Source organism: Sapajus apella, unplaced genomic scaffold, assembly GCF_009761245.1.
Source record: "Sapajus apella isolate SASKATOON/1434 unplaced genomic scaffold, GSC_monkey_1.0 scaffold118, whole genome shotgun sequence".
NCBI lineage: Eukaryota > Metazoa > Chordata > Mammalia > Primates > Cebidae > Sapajus > Sapajus apella.
This window is the reverse complement of record NW_022437058.1, coordinates 4598088-4619501: the sequence shown is the minus strand read 5'-3', so window position 1 is coordinate 4619501 and position 21414 is coordinate 4598088. Positions and strand designations below refer to the sequence as shown.

General features: G+C 37.6%; 1 protein-coding gene across 9 annotated transcripts in view; it reads left to right on the top strand.

Moving 5' to 3' along the window:
- Nucleotides 1–21414, top strand: part of MFSD14B (major facilitator superfamily domain containing 14B) — a 98581-nt gene that overhangs the window by 28591 nt on the left and 48576 nt on the right. For 6 of the 9 annotated variants that reach the window (XM_032260511.1, XM_032260513.1, XM_032260512.1 and 3 more), the window contains one exon: nt 10333–10428. The exons of 2 other annotated variants lie outside the window; for them this stretch is intronic. In XM_032260511.1, the coding sequence (XP_032116402.1) occupies nt 10333–10428 (96 nt within the window). Of the gene's footprint in view, nt 1–1279; nt 1299–10332; nt 10429–21414 lie in introns of those variants that run through there. One more of the 9 variants, XM_032260515.1, reaches the window with a different exon arrangement.

The following is a 21414-nucleotide window of genomic DNA, read 5'->3' as shown; positions in this document are numbered from 1 at the left end:
TCTGGCTTTTTTCTTTTAGTCTTAAGGTTATTACCTGAATTGTCTGGCTTTTTTTACAGAGTATGGTAGTACTCCCTGATCTGTGGTTTTGCTTTCTGTGGTTTCACTTCCTGTGATTTCAGTTACCAGAGGTCAGCTGTGGTTTGAAAATCCTAAATGGAAAATTCCAGAAATAAACATTCAGAAAGTTTTAAGCTGCACACCATTCTGGGTAGTATGATGAAATGTTGTGCCATCTTGCTTCATCCCTTCATCTATCATTTACACTGTATATGCTGCCCATCTGTTAGTCACTTAACCATCAGTTATTGGATGGATTGTAGTATCACAGTGCTTGTGTTTAGGTAGCCCTTATTTTATTTAATAATGACCAAAAGCACAAGAGGACTATGCCTAATTAAAAATTAAACTCAATTATAGGTGTATGTAGGAAAAAGCATTATATATAGACAGTCCCAAATTTGATGGTTGGACTTAGAGTTTTCAACTTTACCTTGATACAAAAACAATAATGTATTCACTATGCACCCCTACTTATGATAGGACTGTCTGGATAAGCCCATCTTAGGTTGAACATATCAAAAGTCTAAAGTGACTTTCAACTTAATGGTCAGTTTATTAAAACATAACCCCTTTGTAAGTTGAGGAACATCTGTATAGGGTTTGGTACTATTCGAGGCATCCACTGGGGGTCTTGGAATGTTTCCCCCTCGTATAAGGGGGCACCTACTATAATGCTGGCTTCAGAGAGTGAGTTAGAAGGTGTTCTTTCCTCTTCATATCTTGGGAAGAGATTTGATTGTTTAAGTGTTTGCTGGAATTCTGACAGATTTTTGATTACTAATTCAATCTCCTTACTAGTTATAGGTCTATTTATGTTTTCTGTTTATTCATGATTCATGCTTAGTAGGTTATGTATTTCTAGGAGTTTGTCCATTTCATTTCATTTATCCAGTTTGTTGGCTAATTGTCTCTAGAACTCCCTTAGACTCCTTTCTATTTCTATAAGGTTGACAATGATTATCTTCTTTCATTTCTGGTATTAGTAATTCAGGTCTTCTGTTTTCTTAGTTTGTCCATTAGTTTGATATTTTCATTAAATTAATTTTTGATTTTGTCGATTTTCTTTTCCCTTTCCTTTTTCCTTTCCTTTTTTTTTTTTTTTTTTTTTTTTTAAGGCAAGGATTCTCCCTTCTCCCATACCCCAGTAAAGTGGTATGATCATGGCTTACTGCAGCCTCAACTTCTTGGACTGAGGTGATTCTCCCACTGCAGCCTCCGAATAGGTGGGACTCCAGGTGTGTGTGCCACCATGCCTGGCTAAACTTTTTTTTTTTTTTTTTTTTTGTATTTTTAGTAGAGATGGGGTTTCACCATGTTGCCCAAGCTGTCTTTAAGTCCCGGGCTCAAGGATCCATCCGCCTCTACCTCCAAAAGGCTAGGATTACAGATGTGAGCCACTGTACCCGACCTGATTTTGTTGATGTTTCTGTATTGCTTTTCTATTCTATATCACATTTGTATTGCTTTGATCTTACTTTCTTTACTTGCTTTGAGTTTAGTTTGCTTTTTTCTAGTTTCTTACAGTGGAAAGTTAAATTATTGATTTAAGATCTTTTGTAACCACATATCTACAACTTTTGTGAAGCACTGCTTTGAGCTGCATTCAACTGGTGTGTTGCATTTTCATTTTTGTTCAAATGAAAGTTTTGTTATTGTCTTGTGATTTCTTTTATCTGTTATTTCTGTTATTTAGGTGTGTGTTTTAATATTCACATATTTACGAATTTTCCAAATTTTCTTATGTTAATGATGTCTAATTTTATTCTGTGTTGTCAAAAACATAATTTGTATAAATTAACTACTTTTGAGTTTATTCAGATTTGTTGTACAGTCTTCTCATGTACACATGAGAATTTATGTCTTGTTGGGAAGAGTGTTCAATAAATGTCTGTTAGGTTTAGTTAGTGTACAGCGTTACTGAAATGTTCTGTTTCTTGCTGATCTTCTAATTGTTCTGTTATTGAAAATTGGTATTGAAGTCTCCAGCTATTGTTGATTTGTCTATTTGTGCCTTTTATTTTTAGAGAGTATTGATGCCAGTGGGTGGGGATGATGACTTTTTTTTATTTTAGTGAGGCTGGAGTCTGACTTTATGGCCTAGGCTAGAGTGCAGTGGCGCAATCATAGCTCATTGCAGCCTTAAACTCCTGAGCTCCAGCGATCCTCCTGCCCCAGCCTCCTCAGGAGGTAATACTGCAGACACATGCCACATGCCTGGTTAATGTTGAAATTTTTTGTGGAGATGGGGTCTCACTATATTGTCTATACTGGTCTTGAACTCCTAGCCGCAAGTAAACCTGTGGCATGAGCTACTGCACTGGGCCTATTTTTTTTTTTCCCTAAGAGATGGGGGTTTTGCTATGTTGCCAGGCTGGACTTGAACTTGTAGGCTCAGGTGATCCTTCCAAGTAGCTGGGACTACAGGTGCAAACCACCACTCCTGGCTGAGAATGATAATTTGATGTTGCATTGTATACCTATTTTAAATATTGATTCTAAAGAGGTTCTATAAATCAGTATGAAAGATTAAAGTCACCAATAAAAAATTGACAAAAGATGAATAGGCAATTCATAGAAAAAGAAATGTAAATTCCTAATCATAGGAAAGAAGCTCAGCTTCATTGGGGATAAGGGAAATACAAAATAAAATTAGATAACCATTTAAAATATCAAATTAGAAAAAATTTTTAAATTCCTTTTTTTGTTGTTTTTTTTTGAGATGCAGTCTCGCTCTGTTGCCCAGGCTGGAGTGCAATGGCATTATCTCCGCTCGCTACAGCCTCCGCCTCCTAAGTTCCAGCAATTCTTCTGCCTCAGCATCCCAAGTAGCTAGGATAACAGTGCCCACCATCACACCAGGCTAATTTTTGCATTTTTAGTAGAGACGGAGTTTTGGCATGTTGGCCAAGCTGGTCTCAAACTCTTGACCTCAGGTGATCTGCCTGCCTTGGCCTCCCACAGTGCTGGGATTACTGGCACAAGCCACTGTGCCTGGCAAAAGTTTGAAAGTTATTATGCAGTCTTAAGATATGGGGGGACAGATGTTCCCCAAAATTGTTGATGAAACTAAGTTTTTTTTTTAAGCAATCTTTTTAAAGCTTTTTTTTGTGGCTATCTTTACATATTATTATGAATACTTCCCCATATTCATCACTGTATTGCAACAAGACCAATCTTGTTTACCTGCATTTTCTGTAAACTGGTTTGTGTCTTGCCTGCATTGAATCCAGGTTTTTTGTTGTGCCAAAAAATATTTCTTAAGTGGTGGGAGTTTTTGTTGTATTATATTATGTGGCAAAGGATCTCTGATTGTGATGTTATGGTTGATCAGATTTCAGGTGTTAACAGTCTGATGATTACCTTGTGCCTCATCAGCTTTTACCTAGTGATTTTAGTGGCCATTAATGGTCATGACCTGGACCGTTAGTGGCAGGATTCTAAGTTAATTATTCCTTTCTTCATTCATTAGCCGAAATTCTTAAAGAGATGAACTTTCCCTAAGCAGGTATTTGGTTACTTTGAGATATAAAAAGGCAGAATAAATGCTTCCTTTTATTTCTCTCATTTACCAGTTTTCAGAGTAATGACTTGGTTTCCTGGATTCTTCCAGAAGTGGATGAACTTAAAATTTTGAACATATATGAATGTGTTTTAATCCATGGCACATATTGCTCTTTTTCTTCAGTCTTTGCCCAGAGGGAATTCCTTCATTCTGGCTCCTGAATTCTTTTGATATGACTGTAGTCTTGAGTATCACTTTGCTTTTGGCAAGATATGATGCTCCAGGATCATGTACATTTTTTGCCCCAGACCTGGAATCAGCTCTTTGTCCATAGAGTCCCATTTTCTTTTAGTGGAAAATATTTCAGAACCACAGTCTCGGCCTTAAGGGGTGCCCACTCCTATTGGGTGGCTCATTTTTTCCAGGTCTTTTTGATGGACAGAACTTGGAAATCCTAATTAGTTTTCTTCCAGGTAATACATAGTATACTTTAAATTGATATTTTAAATTCAAATTTAGGATTTCAGAGTTTTTACTTCTTTGATTCTGTATCTTTTTCTGTTACCCTGGAAATCTTGGTTCCCAGTAACAATAACATAGTAACTTATTTGCTATATCATATTACTTATATATGAAAGTTTCAGAAACTATTACCAGTGCTGTTACTTCCATCATGATCACTTAAAACAGTTGAAGATTTTCTTTTTGTCCTAGAATATAGCCTCTAAGAATTTACATTCAAATCCTGTGTTCTAAAGTAACTAAGCCACAATTTGGTACATAGTTAGGTTGATTTTTTTCATTTGATTTTGTTTTGTTATAGAACTAGCTAAAACATTTATGTAGTTCCAAAGTCAAATACGCAGAACCAGGTATAATCAGAGAAATCTAGCTTGCATCTCTGATACCTCCACTCTCTATGTTTCTTCCTCCTGTATGGAACTACTTTTCATTAGATTTTTTTTTCCTTCCATCTTCTGTTTTATTTAAAAATATAAGCCACATATATGTGTGTGCATAGGTATTCATATTCTTTGGCCCTCTCTTAGATAAATAGTACTATACATTGCACAGTATTCTGTATCTTGCTGTGTTTTTTTTTTTTAAACACTTTACTACTTAACAGTAGTAAAATATTAAAATTACATTTGTACATTATTCTAAAGCACTATGTACAAATATAATTTTAATATTTTACTACCGTGTAACATAACAGTATGTAGATTCACTGTAGTTTATCTTGTCCCTACTCTACTGAATGAACAGAGTTAATTTTTTTTTTAAAGAAAAAAAAAAAAAAGAATGAAGGAGAGGAAGAAAGATAAAGAGAAAGAGGGAGAGAGAACAGGGGTGTTGCTTTATTACCCGAACTAGAATGCAGTCTAAAAATGGGTATGCCTATAATTGTCCTTAATAATAGAGACATGAAAAAAAAATGAGGGAAGAAAATAACAAACAAGCAGCCAACCAATATTTCATTGAAACCTGTGAATAGATGTGATGTGGTACTGATAAGAGTGTATATTTTGTGTATTTAAAGTGGAGAGTTCTATAAATGTTAATTAAGTTTACTTGTTCCGGATCTGAGTTCAAATCCTGGATATCGTTGTTAATTTTCTGTCTCATTGATCTGTCTAATATTGATGTTGAAATCTCCCACTATTATTGTGTGGGAGTCTAAGTTTCCTTATAAGTCTTATATATCTGGGTATTCCTGTATTGGGTGTGTATATATTTAGGATTTTTTAGCTCTTCTTGTTGCATTGATCCTTTTATCATTACGTAATATCCTTCTTTGCTTCTTTTGATCTTTGTTGCTTTAAAGCAACTCCTGCTTTTTATTTATTTATTTATTTTTGCTCTCCATTTGGTTGGTAAATCTTTCTCCATCCCTTTGTTTTGAGTCTTTGTGTATCCTTGCATGTGAGATGGGTCTGAATGTAGCATACCGATGGGTTTTGGCTTTTTTTTTTTTGCCTGTCTGTGTCTTTGGATTGGGGGATTTAGTCGATTTAAATTTAGAATTAATAATAATATATGTGAGTTTAATACTGCCATTTAATGTTAGCTGGCTATTTTGCCTGTTGCTTGATGTAAATTCTTGATTACGTTGATGCTCTTTACTTTTTGATATTTTTTAGAAAGGCTGATACTGGTTGTTCCTTTCTATGTGTAGTGGTTCTTTCAGAAGCTCTTGTAAAGCAGGCCTGGTGGTGATGAAATCTCTGAGTGCTTGCTTGTTCACAAAAGATTTTATTTTTCCTTTGCTTATGAAGCTTAGTTTGGCTGGATGTAAAATTCTGGGTTGAAAGTTCTTTTCTTTAAGGATGTTGCATATTGGCCCCCACTCTCTTCTGTCTTGTAGGGTTTCTGCTGAGAGATCTGCTGTGAGTCTGATAGGCTTCCCTTTATGGGTAACCTGACCTTTCTCTCTGGCTGCCCTCAGTATTTTCTCCTTCATTTCAACCCTGGTGAATCTGGCGATTATGTGCCTTGAGGTTGGTCTTCTTGAGGAATATCTTTGTGGTGTTCTCTGTATTACCTGGAGTTGAATATTGTCCTGCCTTGCTAGGTTGGGAAAGTTTTCCTGAATAATATCCTGAAGCATATTTTCCAGCTTGGATTGATTCTCTTGGTCACATTCAGGTACACCTATCAAGCGTAGATTAGGTCTTTTCACATAGTCCCATATTTCTTGGAGACTTTGCTCGTTCCTTTTTATCCTTTTTTCTCTAATCTTGTCTTCTCGTTTTGTTTCATTAAGTTGGTCTTCGACTTCTGATATCTTTTCTTCTGCTTGATCGATTCGGCTGTTAAAACTTGTGCATACTTCGCGAAGTTCTCGTGTTGTGTTTTTCAGCTCCATTAATTCATTTATATTCCTCTCTAAATTGTGTATTCTTGTTAACATGTCGTCAAACCTTTTTTCAAAGTTCTTAGTTCTTTGCTTTGGGTTAGAACAAGTTCTTTTAATTCACAGAAGTTTCTTATCCACTTTTTGAAGCCGGCTTCTGTTAATGGAACAGTCTTTCTCCATCAGGCCTTGTTCAGTTGCTGATGAGGAACTGTGATCCCCTGTAGAGGGAGAGGCATTCTGATTTTGGGTATTCTCAGCCTTTTTAGGCTGTTTTCTTCCCTTCTTTATAGATTTATCCATCTGTGGTCTTTGTAATTACCGTCTTTATAATTGGGTTTCTGAGTGGATGTCCAACTTGTTGATTCCCAGCGCTAAAATCTGAACAACCCACTGCGCCGGCCAAAACAGCGGCGTTAAGATTGATAGTGCTTTTCTGACTGCACCAAGAACCGCTGCACCAAGGCAGCGGCAAAACCGCCTCGCCGGCCACAAGAGTCTCTCACTGGCAACCCGTGGGGCTCCTCCACTGGGAATCTCCTGGTGCGTGAGCAACAAAAAGTCATCTGAAAGTGTGGCATCCTCTCGTTCTCTGCGCTTTCATTGGGAGCTACAATCCCGAGCTGCTAGTGATCAGCCATCTTGGATCTCTCTCTCTTTTTTTTTTTTTTTTTTTTTGAGACAGAGTCTTGCTCTGTCGCTCAGGCTGGAGTGCAGTGGTGCAATCTCAGCTTACTGCAGTCTCTGCCTCCTGGGTTCAAGGGATTCTCCAGACTCAGCCTCCCTAGCAGCTGGATTACAGGTACCTGCCACCACACCCAGCTAATTTTTGTATTTTTAGTAGAGACAGGGTTTCACCATGACGCCTAGGCTTGTCATGAACTCCTGACCTCAAGTGTTCCGCCTGCTTCAGCCTCCCAAAGTGCTGTGATTACAGGCACGAGTCACTGCCCCCAGCCCAGAGTTAATTTTTGCTGGTACTTTAGCTTTGCGCATATGGCACCTCATAGTTTTGCCATTTTGTCTTTGGGACAAATCTCTAAAGTAGGATTGTTGCTTCACAAGTATGTAATTTGTATAGATGTTGCTGCATTGTCTTCCATAGTGGTACACCATTTTTTGTTCCTATTTATGGTGTTGAAGTGTTTCTTTTCAGTTGCATTGACAGAAGCTTATTGTCAAATGTTTGAATTTTTAATGTCTGATACTGAGAAATTGTATTTGAATTTAGTTTAGTTTTGTATTTTTCTTACTACAAGTGAGGCTACTGAAGGGACATTTGATTTCTTCAGTGAACTGGTTCCTATTTCTTGCCCATCTTTTTATTGGGCTGTTAGTTTTCCTAACATTTTTAGAAGCTGTTTATATGTTAGAGATATTAGTTGATTAGGTGACATAAGATGAAGTATTTTTTTGACTCATAATTAGTGAAACTTTTATAATTGGATTCTGAATTAAAATGTGTATATTATTTGGCCCTGAAACTTCACTTCTAGAAATTTATCCTAGAATGCTAATAAAAGGATATTAATAGTCCCAGCATTTTCACCCTTATGTGCATAGCTAAGGGAATTGGAAACATGTTTATATAAAAACTTGTACATCAATGTTTATGGCAGCATTATTCATAATGGTCAAAGATGGAAACAATATAAAAACTTGTACACCAATGTTTATGGCAGCATTATTCATAATGGTCAAAGATGGTGGAAACAATCTGAGTGTCTGTGAGCTGATGAATGGATAAACAAAATGTAGTGTACTGGTGCAGTGGAATATTATTTAGCTATAAAAATGAATGAAATACTGATACATGGTACAACATGGATGAACCTTGAAAATAATGCTGATTGGAAGAAGCTAGACACAAAAGGCCACATGTTGTGTGATTCCATTTATGAATTCTATTTATGTATGATCCCAGAATAGGCAAATCCATAGAAACAGAAAGTAGATTAGTGATTGTGAGGGGGGAATATGGGAGAAGAAAATGAGGAATGTCTCCTAATGGATATATGGTTTCTTTTGGGGGGTGATAAACATGTTTTGGAGTTAGATAGTGGTAATGGTTGTATAACCTTGTGAATATTCTAAAAACCACTGACTTGTGCACTTGAATGTGGTGAATTTTATGAGATGTGACATATTTTTAAAAAATAACAAAATGTATAACCTCAGTCCAGTCATGAGATAATACTGTATGAATTCAAATTGAGGGACACTCTATAAAATTACTGGTGAAGCGTATATACTAATTTTCCTTAAAAGTGTCAGGATCATGAAAGTAAAAAATAAAAGTCTTGGGATCTGACTTAGGTTGGAAGAGCCTAAAGAAATGTGAGAACTAAACACAGTGTTAAATCTTTTATTAGATTCTGAACCAGAAAAAAAAAATAATGGGAAAATGGCAAATTTCAAATAAGGTATGTAAAGTTTTATAGCAATGCTAATTTCCTGGTTTAGATAATTATGTCATGGTTATAGAAGATGTTAACTTTAGGGGAAGCAGGATAAAGGATTATGTAGGAATTCTTGTTTTTTGCAGCTTCTCTGTAGGTTTAATATTATTTCAAAATTTAAAAAGTTAATTGCGGCAATTTTAAATAAGTGAAAATCCCACGTACTCTTATCATTATTGGAATGACTAAAATTATGGCACATGCATACAATGAGATACTGAGTAGTTAGCTATTAAAAAGAATGTGGGCCACGTGTAGGGGCTCATGCCTGTAATCTCAGCACTTTGCATTGAGCTGAGATCACGCCACTGTACTCCAGCCTAGGCAACAAAGTGAGACTTGGTCTCTTAAAAAAAAAAAAAAAAAGCTAAATAAGAAGCAACCCTAACACTTAGTGGCTTAAAGCAACAACCATTTATTATAATACTTTGGGCTAGTGGTTTAAGTGGAACTCAGCAAGAATTCTTCACTGATTTCTCTTGGTTTGTCTCATGCTTCTGTTGTCACCTGCAGGCTTGATTGTAGTTGGTGGTCATGGCTGTTAACTGGTTTGTCTGTGAGGTCTTAATAAGGAGAATTTCTTATGCTCTCATACTTCTGTGTCTAGAAGAGATTTCTCCTTGTGGTGGTCTTGAAGATATTTGGCAATCTAGGTTCAAAAGTCCATGTTTTCACCTCACCTGGTTAGAGGAAGTTGTTAAGCCAGCTTTGATGTAGGAATGTGGAGAAATGGAATTGGAAGCAAAGTCATATTGTGAAAATGTGTGTGTACAGGGATGCGAGGAATTAGTAGCTCTTTGTTTTTGCAGTTTTCCACAGGAGTGATAGGATAAGGTGTGTAGTTTTAGAAAGTTCACTGAGTCTAGTGTCACCACAGATTTGGAGGGGGCAGGGAAAAATGAGTTAAGGCAGGGTTAACAGGTCATTGCAGTAATCTATGAGAAAGATGGTAAATAAGAGCGTGCAGAGACATTATTGTACACTTTTCATCCTCTGCTTCCAAACATCTCTGGAATTGGGATATCTCAAGATATTCCATACTGACTTAGAATTATCTGAGCTGTCCCTCAGGCTTTTGAGCATATGACACCCATAACCCTTCTCTCTTATTGTATAGGTAAGGAAACTTCAGTCCTAGAGAGGTTAAGTGTCTAAGGAACACATAATTCATAAGGGACAGAGCAGTCAGATTCTGGAAGCTCAGTCTCTTGAAGACGCGATGGTTTTCGACCAAAGCTCCAGTGATTTGCATTGATGGGACAGATCAAAAGTGTATAATCTTAGCACCTTCCATTATTAGGGGAAGTGAAGGCATCAGGGATAACACGGAATGAAGTTTTATCTTAAATAACAGATAGACTCTAAATTTATTTTACATATTTTTTTAATACCATTTTAAAATAATGAATTTCTTATCTTTCATTGCTGATTTTCATAATAACTTTCTTTTTTAGCTACAAGGCTTTGGCCGACCGAGTGTGTACCATGCTGCTATTGTCATCTTCCTTGAATTCTTTGCGTGGGGCCTGTTGACAACTCCAATGTTGACTGTAAGTATTGCTGAACTGGGTTTTTGTTTTGTAAGAGAGAGAGTTAAGTTCTTAGGCATGTATCACTGTGTATGTCTAGATTCATGTTTGTGAGTAGCTCTTGATAGTGATTTAAAATACTGTTTTCTTTTCTTTTTTTTTTTTTAATTGTTTCTCTTTTATTTTTTTCCTGCTGTGGTTCAGACTGTAACAAAACACCTCTTTAAATATTCTTGGGTAGCAATGCACTGCTATTGAACTAGACTTGGGGGTGCAGCTATACAGATGAACTGTATATGTTTAGGAACATCTTTAAGATACTCTGTTGTAGCAATACCTAACCTTTTTAGTACCAGGGACCAGTTTCATGGAAGACAATTTTTCCATGGAATTTGGTTGGTGAGGGAATGGTTTCAGGATGAAATTGTTCCACTTCAGGTCATCAGGCATTAGTTAGATTCTCATAATGAGTGCAGTCTAGATCCCTCACACACAGAGTTAAGAATAGGGTTCCCGCTCCTATGAGACTCTAATGCTGCTTTTGATCTGACAGGAGGCAGAGCTCAGGTGGTAATGCCAGCTCAGGACAGGCCACCGACTCAGAGAGTCCTGTCCTACAGGAAGCTGTAGAGCATTGTTGAAGTTTGTAACTTTATGGGGACGTTAATAGTCTTTGACTTAAGAACATAGTAAATAGCAGATTGGTGAGTACTTTGTAACAATGAGTAATAATTGTAAGAATGTCTAAATTTCAGTTTTTTGTAGCTTATCTACAGCCATTTCTTGAGAGGTGATATTGAATATCGTAGCAAGAACTTGTATATTTAATCTATGATGTGGTTAGAGGGAAGAGAGATGCCAAAGAAAAGATTAAGGGGGCAGATCTTAGGTAGCTTACAGCTGTTTAATGCTTAATTTAAATAAAATATTTTAAATTGGTGTTAAGTTTCAGTTGTCTAAATTCTTCTTTTTTTTTTTTTTTAAGACGGGGTTTCACCATATTGGTCAGGCTGGTCTTGAACTCGTGACCTCAGGTGATCCACCCGCCTCAGCCTCCCAAAGTGCTAGGATTACAGGGGTGAGCCACCGCGCCCAGCAGTTATTCTTTAAAAATTATTGATGAACCAGGCACAGTAGCGTATGCCTTTAGGCCTAGCTACTCAGCAGGCTGAGGCAGGAAGATTGCTTGAGCTCAGGAGTTCTAGTCTAGCCTGGGCGACATAGCAAGATCCCATCTATAAAAAAAAAAGAAACCCAAAATTAAAAAAAAAAAAAAAAAATCATTGGAGCTTTAATTCTTCCCAGCCATCATTTTGCCTTACTAAAGAATCCATTGGCTGGGCACAGTGGCTCACGCCTATAATCCCATCACTTTGGGAGGTTGACATAGGTGGATCACCTGAGGTCAGGAGTTTGAGAGCAGCCTGGCCAAAACAGTGAAACTCTGTTTCTACTAAAAATACAAAAATTAGCCGGGTGTGGTTGCAGGCACCTGTAATCCCAGCTACTTGGTGAACCTGGGAGGCAGAGGTTGCAGTGAGCCGAGATCGTGCCACTGCACTCCCTCCCACCTGGGTGACACAGTGAGACTTCGTTCTTCCACCCCCCAAAAAAAGAATTCCTCTGGGTACAGATGGGTATAGATAATCTTTATTCTTAAATAAGGTTAGACAACAGAGAACTTTAGAGGGTGGTTGGGCTTTTAATTCCTCTGGCACATTTAAAATACAGTTTGATTAATTAAAATTATAATGTGAGTGGAACAGAGGACTTAAAAATTGCCTACATCCTTAATCCTTTTTTTTTCTTTTGCAGTAGTTTTTCCTTCATAGTAGGAAACCTATAGTAGGTTATTAGTTATTAGTTAATGAGGATAATTGGTCCCATTTTGAGTTTCATGAGATTCTTATTTTTCTGACTGTGTGCATAGTACTACCTGGGATATAGTTGGTGCTTAATAACTATTTTCTTTGAACAAATACATGTGTTTGTTCAGGACATATTTTAGTGTGAATTATAGACAAACTAGACTACTCTTTTTTATTATTTTAAAAAATTATGGTAAAATACACATAGCAAACTTAACATTTTCACCATTTTGAAGTATATAGTTCAGTGGTATTAGATACATTCATAATGTTGTGTATCTGTCACCACCATCCATCTCCAAACTCATTTCATCTTTTAAAAATGAAAACTTTAGGCCAGGCACAGTGGCTCATGCCTGTAATCCCAACACTTTGGGAGGCCAAGGCAGGCGGATTCGAGACCACCCTGACCAACGTGGTGATGTAGCAGGAGCGGCCGCAGGAAACATCTCTCAAACACCGAATTAAGAAGGAAAAAGTTTATTTGGCCCGGGAGCCTGAGCGATAATGTGTCCAAAGCCCAGCTCGTCTAACAAAGGAAGGTTCCACCTTTATATAGGCTTATACTTTAGATATTACACTTGGAAGAATCTTGGGTTTACAGTCTTAGAAGTCACATATGAAAAGGGTTTCAGTTTACAGCTTCAGGAATCACATATGAAAGGGTTCCGGTTTACAGTTTTAGGACTCACATGTGAAAATGTTCTGGTTTACAGTTTCAGGAATCACATATGAAAGAGTTCTTTCTGGTTTACAGTTTTAGGACTCACGTGTGAAAAGGTTTCGGGTTTGATCTTGTTTTGAGTAAAAACAGCATCTTCCTGAGAGTTTCCCTAAGACAAAGAGTGCCACTTACTGGAAGGAGTTGCAGCAGGCGCCATCTGGCCTGCTGTCTATTCTATTGAGATGCATGGTGGATGACAGAGACGGGAGGGAATCCCAGATGCCTGGGTCTCCTTCCTCACCGAAACCCCATCTCTACGGAAAACACAAAATTAGCTTGGCCTGGTGGCCCACGCCCATAATCCCAGCTACTTGGGAGGCTGAGGCAGGAGAATTGCTTGAACCCAGAAAGCGGAGGTTGCAGTGAGCCGGGATCATGCCATTGCACTCCAGCCTGGGCAACAAGAGTGAAACTCCATCTCAAATAAAGAAAAGAAAAGAAAGGAATCACGAGATCAGGAGTTTAAGACCAGCCTGGCCAACATAGTGAAACCCCATCTTAAAATAAAAAATAAACCTTAAAAATGTAAAAAAAAAAAAAAAAAAAAAAAGAAAGAAAGAAACTCTCTAGCCATTAAACAATAACTCCCTGTTTCCTACTTCCCTCAGCCCCTGGCAACCACCAATTTCCTGTTTGTTTCTATGATTTTGACTATGACATATAAGTGGAACTCATGTAGTATTTGTCTTTTGTGACTGACTTATTTCACTTAGCACAATGTCCTCAGGGCTCGTCATGTTGTACAATAGCATGTGTCAGAATTTCCTTTTTTTAAAGGGGGGAATAATACTCGATTGTATGTATATACCACATTTTGTTTATGTGTTCGTTAATCAGTGGACACTGGATTGCTTCTACCTTCTGGCTATTGTGAAAAATGCTGCTAAGAACATGGATGTATAAAAATCTGTTTAAGTCCTCCTCTCAATTCTTTCAGGTATATATATGCAGCAGTGGAATTGCTAGATCACAGAGTAAATATATTTTTGACTTTTTGAGGAACTGCCAAACTCTTTTCCATAGACCTTGTCCCATTTTGCATTCCTACCAATAGTGCACAAGGATTCCAGTTTTTCGTTTTTCCTCTTGCTTGCCAACACTTGTTATTTTCTGTTTTTTTTGTTTTGGTTTGTTTTTTTCAAAATTATTTCTTTATTTCTAATTTTTGTAGTAGCCAATCTAATGGGTATAAGGTAGACTTGGCCACTCATTTTAAGGAACTGTTTTGCTTTCTCCTTTCTTTCCCTCTTCCTTTTTCCCTTGACCCTTTCCTTTCCCTTTTATTTTCTCCCCTAACTTCTTTATGTTGCAGGATTAAGATTTCAAAATAATATTTTTTCTGATGCAGTCAGTTGTCTGTAATGGTTCAGCTGTTTTCTCAACATAGAAATAATCCTGTGGTCATTCTTTGGTAAGAATTCAAATTAAAGCAAAGAAAGGATACCTTAGTATATTTGCTGCCCTGTCAGAAATTCCAAAACCTTCTTCCAGATGGTTAAAACCTTTGGCCTTTTTTTTATCCTTGATCAGATGGTCAGATGTCTTTTTGCATTATTTAACTAGTGAATTAATTTTAATACACCCTACAGACTGATACACCTTCTTTCCAGCTGTCTAAAGCAAATACTCTTTCTAGGGTTTTTGTGTCGCTGGACTATATAGTCTTAGAAGCAACTGAAATGCTGCTCTGCCGCCTCTCCGCACTTTCTGAGCAGTTGTGCTGCTTGCAGAGACTTGTTAATACGAACTTTAAGCATGAGGAATATAGACTTGCTAGTATCATTCTGTAATGCCATGGAAGGAATGTTACTGAGTTAGCAGATGTGCTCATTTTCTTTTTCTGGTTCCTGATGTTGTTAAATTAAGCTAAATGTTTTCTCTTATACTTTGCTGTCTCTCCTCCAGTCTTCACATCACAGTGTGCTAACTCTACCTGTTTTTGACTGAGGAGACTTTCTCATTCTTATTGGGGTTTGGGGAAAGGATTTTCTCTGGTACATCCCTTCCACATTGTGCCTTTTCTGGTTGGACAGGGATGATAATGTTGGGTTGTTTGATAAAGAAGGGACAAAATTAGGGTTTATTTCTTTGCAGCTAGAGCTGCATATTAAGCTGATGGTTCATGTGTTTTTTTCCCTTACTGTAACCAATGCACAGTCTTCTCTCTTGTTTCCATCAAGGCAAAAGTCGGTCTTGAGATTGTGATTTGAAAAGACAGGATAGTACTTATGTTTCTCAATATATTGTCTCATTGGACTAACTCTGCATTCTGAAACCAACTAGGATCATATAGATCTTATATGATCGGTATGAGCAGTGTAGAGCAATTACTTCTTAGTTAACAAAGTCATTTTCTCCTTGAGATTTGTTATCTTTCTTAAGTAGCCAAGGCCTAGATTATAACTTTAGTTTGTCTACTAAATACTATCAGAAAGGTCTCCACTCCTAATACATTGCAGCAAATTTATAAAATGGGCTTCACACAGTGGCCTTACTTTCTAGTAGTAGTAGCAGTTATTGTTGTTGTTGTTTGTACATAAGATTCCTCTCTTGTCTTATATCCCTGCCTGACATTCTACCCTATAGTCAAAACATCCTCTTAGAGGACCTGACCTCTTTTTATCATGATCTGATTAAACTAATTTAAATGTCTTCAGATATATTTAAATTGATCACTTATTTCAGTGAGCATAAATGTTCATTGAATGTCAGTTGAATGAATATACGTTCGTTAATATTCCTGTAAGTAAAGAATTTTATTTCTTACAATTTTCTTTTTCAAGTTGATTTTTCTGAAATCCTGCTGGAAATTCAAGGACTCAGTATTCTCTACTGTGCTGTCCTTTTCATGTGGTGATCTGATAATTCATGAATGCTCTTTAAATACTTCCCTGCCACATTCAATTTTTCTGTCCCTTCTTCCTGACTCTCAACATATGTGCCTGTTTGTCCATCCATCCATCCATCCACCATGATGTCTCTCTTGTTAGTTCCTTAATTTGCTTTGCTGTCTAGTGCTCCTATGTCCTTCACTTAATCATTGTTTTTCTTTCAGGGACTGGAGTGGCTGGGCTGGGCTGGGATAGGACTGTTTGTGAGGCATTTTTGTCACAATACACAAGGACTTTGTTGGATAATTTGCTGTTCACATGAAAAGGAAGTATTCTGACTATAGTTGCGTGGAGATGATCATGCTTTCTTTAATGGCAAGGTGTTCTAAGGTCACCTTTATGGTGTTGATAGTTTTCTAATGGTGTGATGACCAACTACCCAGAACTTGGCCTGCTTATGTGCCTTATAATTACTAAAATCAGATAAGTATCATTCACCAAAGTATCTGTATCATCACTATTTGTTAAATTTTTGCTTTTTCTTGCATAGTTGACAATTAGGCTGTAATGAGCATTAACCAAACAAATGAAATGAGCTTTGTTTGGCATTTACTTCTGTTCTGGTATTGTGTGTTGTAACCTATAGCAAACTTTTATTTTACTAAACAAGTCAATGTTTAAAAAAAGAGCAATGCTGATTTCTAGCTTTTCTAATCAACAATATAATTCTAAAGAGTTAACATGACAATTTAAGATAACCGTTCATGGGTGTCTTTGTCTTAAAATTTGGCTTGCAAAACATTTGGTGTGCATTCTGATTTTGTGACAGATTTTTCCAGCAATGGTATATTTTAAATATATTATTATGTTGCCTCTGGCATGCATTATATCTGATGGGAAGACAGCCCATGACAAGAAGTGTTATTAATCTCCTTACGTCAGGAGTCTATATACTATATACCATGGCCCATGGGCCACATTTGGCATACTGCCAGCTTTCTTACTGCCATACTAGCTGTGTGGTAAGAATGCTCTTTAAATTTTTGTGTTTTTTTGAGATGGAGTCTTACCCTGTTGCCCAGGCTGGAGTGCAGTGGCATGATCTTGGCTCACTGCAGCCTCCACCTCCTGGGTTCAAGTGATTCTCCTGCCTCAGCCTCCCAAGTAGCTAGGACTATAAGTGTGTGCCACCACACCCAACTAATTTTTGTATTTTTAGTAGAGACAGGGTTTCAACGTGTTGGCCAGGCTGGTCTCGAACTCCTGACTTCAAGTGATCTGCCTGCCTTGGCCTCCCAAAGTGCTGAAATTACAGGCGTGAGCCACTGTGCCTGGTCCATACTTTCCTTTAATTCTTTTTTACTAATTTTTTTAAGAGACGGGGTCTTACCATGTTGCCTAGGCTGGTCTTGAACTCCTGGGCTCAGGCAGTCCTTCTGCCTCAGTCTCCAGAAATGCTGGGGTTATAGGTGTGAGCCACCACACCTGGCCTCCTTTAATTCTTTAAACATGGATTCCTTTAGTTCTTTGAACATATTTGTAATGGCTGCTTTGAAGTTTTCGTCTGCTATATTTAACATCTGGGAACACTCAGAGACTCTTTTGATTGCCCTTTTTCCTGATTGAGTTATATGTTCTTGTTTCTTTGCATATCTCGATCATTTTTTGTTAAAAGTGGTATATTTAGATAATACATTTTTGCAATTTTTGATTTTTTTTTAAAGAGACAGGGTCTTGCCCTGTTGCCTAGGCTGAAATACAGTGGCACAGTAATAGCTCACTGCAACCTCGAACTTCCGGGCTCAAGCAGTTCTCCTACCTCAATCTCCTGAGTAGCTAAGACTACAGTTGTATACCACAACACTTGGCTAAGGCTTTAATTTTTTTTTGTTTTTATTTTAAAGATGGGGTCTTGCTATGTTGACCAGGCTAGTCTTGAACTCCTGGCCTCAAGCAATCTCCCACCTCAGCTTCCCAAAGCATTGGGTTTACAGGCGTGAACCACTGCACCTGGCCATGGATTTTGATTTTTTTTTCTTACCTTGAAGGCTGTTTTTGTTTTGCTTGTTTAGTAACTTGCTTGAACTAAATCTGTGAAGTCTCCTCTATAATATGCAGTTGCTGATGCCTCTTTTCAGTTTTTGTTTTTATTTTTAAGCTTGGCTGCCTTGGGATCTCTGCCTCCATAATTTAGGGATCAGCCAGATTAGTAAGAGATTATAGTTAAATAGGTCAAGATAGTAAACTTTCTGCTCTCTTCTACTGGATCTGTATGTGAGCTGGAACTGCATTCATACTTCAGGCTATTTTCAGTTCTTCCTTGGCTTTTGCTCTCTTCGAGATTATCTTGAAATCTCTGAGTATGTACAGTTTCTGATGGCCAGGGATATATGGATGGCTTGAGCATGTTCCCATCTCATATGCATGTGTGTAGTCTAGAGTCAACCTGGGATTTGGGGAGAGCTTTTCAAGCTTCTTATGGCTGTCTCACCTTCAACAACTCCCTGTTATATTCCTGATCTAGTCCACCAGTCTGCCGCTAGCCTTCCCTCTTTGACTCGTTAACTGACACCACTTCAAATCCAATGAGTCCTCTCAAGCAGCAGCAGTGGCCTGTTTAAACCAACCTACCCACAGAGCTGAGGTTATTGGGAGGGGCAAGAGGCTGATAGCAGCTCAAAACTGAAAACCACCGTTTCTAACTGAACTTCAGTAACTTAATAAATAAATGCTCTCAGTTTGTTTTATACCTTTGGTTGAATTTCAGAGCAATGAAATGGGCTCATCTGGCTGTATTGAAAGATAATTTGTTAACCTTTTTATAATGCCATGTTAAATGTGAGAAGTCTGACAATTTTTTTTTTTTTTTTTGAGACGGAGTTTCGCTCTTGTTACCCAGGCTGGAGTGCAATGGCGCGATCTCAGCTCACCGCAACCTCCGCCTCCTGGGTTCAGGCAATTCTCCTGCCTCAGCCTCCTGAGTAGTTGGGATTACAGGCACGCGCCACCAGGCCCAGCTGATTTTTTGTATTTTTAGTAGAGACGGGGTTTCACCATGTTGACCAGGATGGTCTCGATCTCTTGACCTCGTGATCCACCCGCCTCGGCCTCCCAAAGTGCTGGGATTACAGGCGTGAGCCACCGCGCCCGGCGACAATTTTTTTAATATAGTGTTTATAATTCATTTTTTAAAAAGAAATTGAAGGCTGGGTGTGGTGGCTCATGCCTGTAATCCCAGCACTTTGGGAGGCCGAGGTGGGCGGATCACGAGGTCAGGAGTTCGAGATCAGCCTGGCCAACAAAGCAAAACCCCGTCTCTACTAAAGTTACAAAAATTAGCTGGGCATGGTTGTGCATACCTGTAGTCCCAGCTACTTGGGAGGCTGAGGTGGGAGAATCCCTTGAACCCAGGAAGCAGAGGTTGTGGTGAGCCAAGATTACACCATTGCACTCCAGCCTGGGCAACAGGCTGAAGAAATCATGGCCAAAAACTTCCCAAATCTGATGAAAAGCATTAATCTACAGAAGCAACAAATTCAACAAACCCCAAGTAAAATAAAAATGGCATTTACACCTATATACATTATAGCATAGTCAAACTGTAGAAAGACAAAGGAAAATCTTTAAAGCAGCAACAGAAAAAATGAATCATCATGTACAGCAGGGAGCAACCTGCTGCTCTGTAAGGGGACAAATAGTAAATATTTGGCCAGGCGCAGTGGCTCACACCTGTAATCCCAGCACTTTGAAGCCAAGGAGGGCAGACTACTTGAGGCCAGGAGTCTGTGACCAGCCTGGCCAACGTGGCGAGACTCCATCTCAAAAAAAAAAAAAAAAAAGAAAGAAATTCAAATCATATAGAGTCCCTAAAACATTTCTGAGGAATATAGTTAGAAAAACCACTGGATTAGTGGATATCTCAATACTTTTTGAACTTTTCCATTTCTGTATTTCCCTGACTCTTCTAAAAAACGGAAAACAGGGAAGCTGTTCTCCTACCCTTGCAGTATAAAATTATAGGATTTTCAGTTGTGTTAGGAGTTTGATCTGAGGAAAATATGATTCTATAGAATGATATATTTTCCTGAAGTTTCCTCATGGCTAAAATAAAATAGGAACCAGAGACCTTTTTGTGTAAGCTTTTAATTTAAGTATAATGTGTACAGAAAGGTGTATAAATTATAAATACACAGCTTGATGATTTTTTTTTTTAACAGACAGAGGTTTTTATTTTATGACTAGCTTATAAAATCAATGGAAAAAGATAAATGGGAAATGGATAAAAGACATATTTCTTTGTGTCCTCGGTGCCTAGCCTAGTTCCTTGAAAGCACACATGGTCAAAAAACCAATAATAAACTAAATACACGAACTATGTGATTTTATTATTAGTCTCTTTATCAGGTTTCATAAAAAAGCACACAACCTATATATAGTGATTTGGACAATATTAGAAGATTAATTTTACAGAATTACTACAGACTTTTACAGAAATGTAAAATCAGAATATTATACTTGATATGGTTTAGATATTTTGTCCCCTCCAAATCTTATGCTAAAATTTGATCCCCAGTGTTGGAGGTGGGCATACTGGGAGGTGTCTAGGTCATGAATGCGGATCCCTCATGAATGGATTAGTGCCCTCCCATGGCAATGAGTTACCGTGAGATCTGCTTGTTTAAAGAGCATGGCTTTCCTCCCTCTCTCTCTTGCTCCCTCTCTCACCATGTGACACGCTTGCTCTTACTTCCCCTTCTGCCATGACTGGAAGCTGCCTGAGGCCCACACCAGAAGCAGGTGTGGTGTCATGCTTCCTTGTATAGCCTGTAGAATCATAAACTAATATAAACCTCTTTTCTTATAAATTAGCCAGCCTCAGGTATACCATTATAGCAAAACAAAATGGACAAATACAATATGGAAAAAAATAAAAGTAAGCCAATGAGTATTTTAAAAACTGCCCAATCTCACTTGTAATAAGTAATTGACAAATCATATAAGTAATGCCATAATAAATAATATAAATGTGCATCTAAACAAGTTAATATTTTTTCTTAATGAATTCACAAGTTGGTGACAGTATGGGAAAACTACCATTCTCACATCTGTTGGAAGTACGAAAAAATGATAGAGCCTTTTTAGAGGGAAATTAGTTACCAAAACTAAAAATATAAATACTTTTAGGCCCAGCAATTTTACTTCTAGGAATTATTATTATTTTTTTTTTTCCCCATTTATTTATTTTATTGCATTTTAGGTTTTGGTGGTGAATTTTTATACAGTAAGTACACTTATATATCCAGCACTATACCACCCTCCCAGAAACAATCCTAAGTAATTTTTGTCCTTGTCACAATTCTAATATGACAGTTTGGCCTTTGTGTATGTGTATTTAATATTATGTATGTAAATGGAATCATACAATACTAATCATACATACTTTTTGTTGTCTGGCTTTTTAGGTTTATAAGATTAATCCAGGTTGTACGTAGCAACATTTCTTTGTTGTATAGTGGTTGTAACATAACCACGTATGATTTTCTGTTATCTTGAGCAGGAAAAGATTAACTCAGCAGGGCCGAGT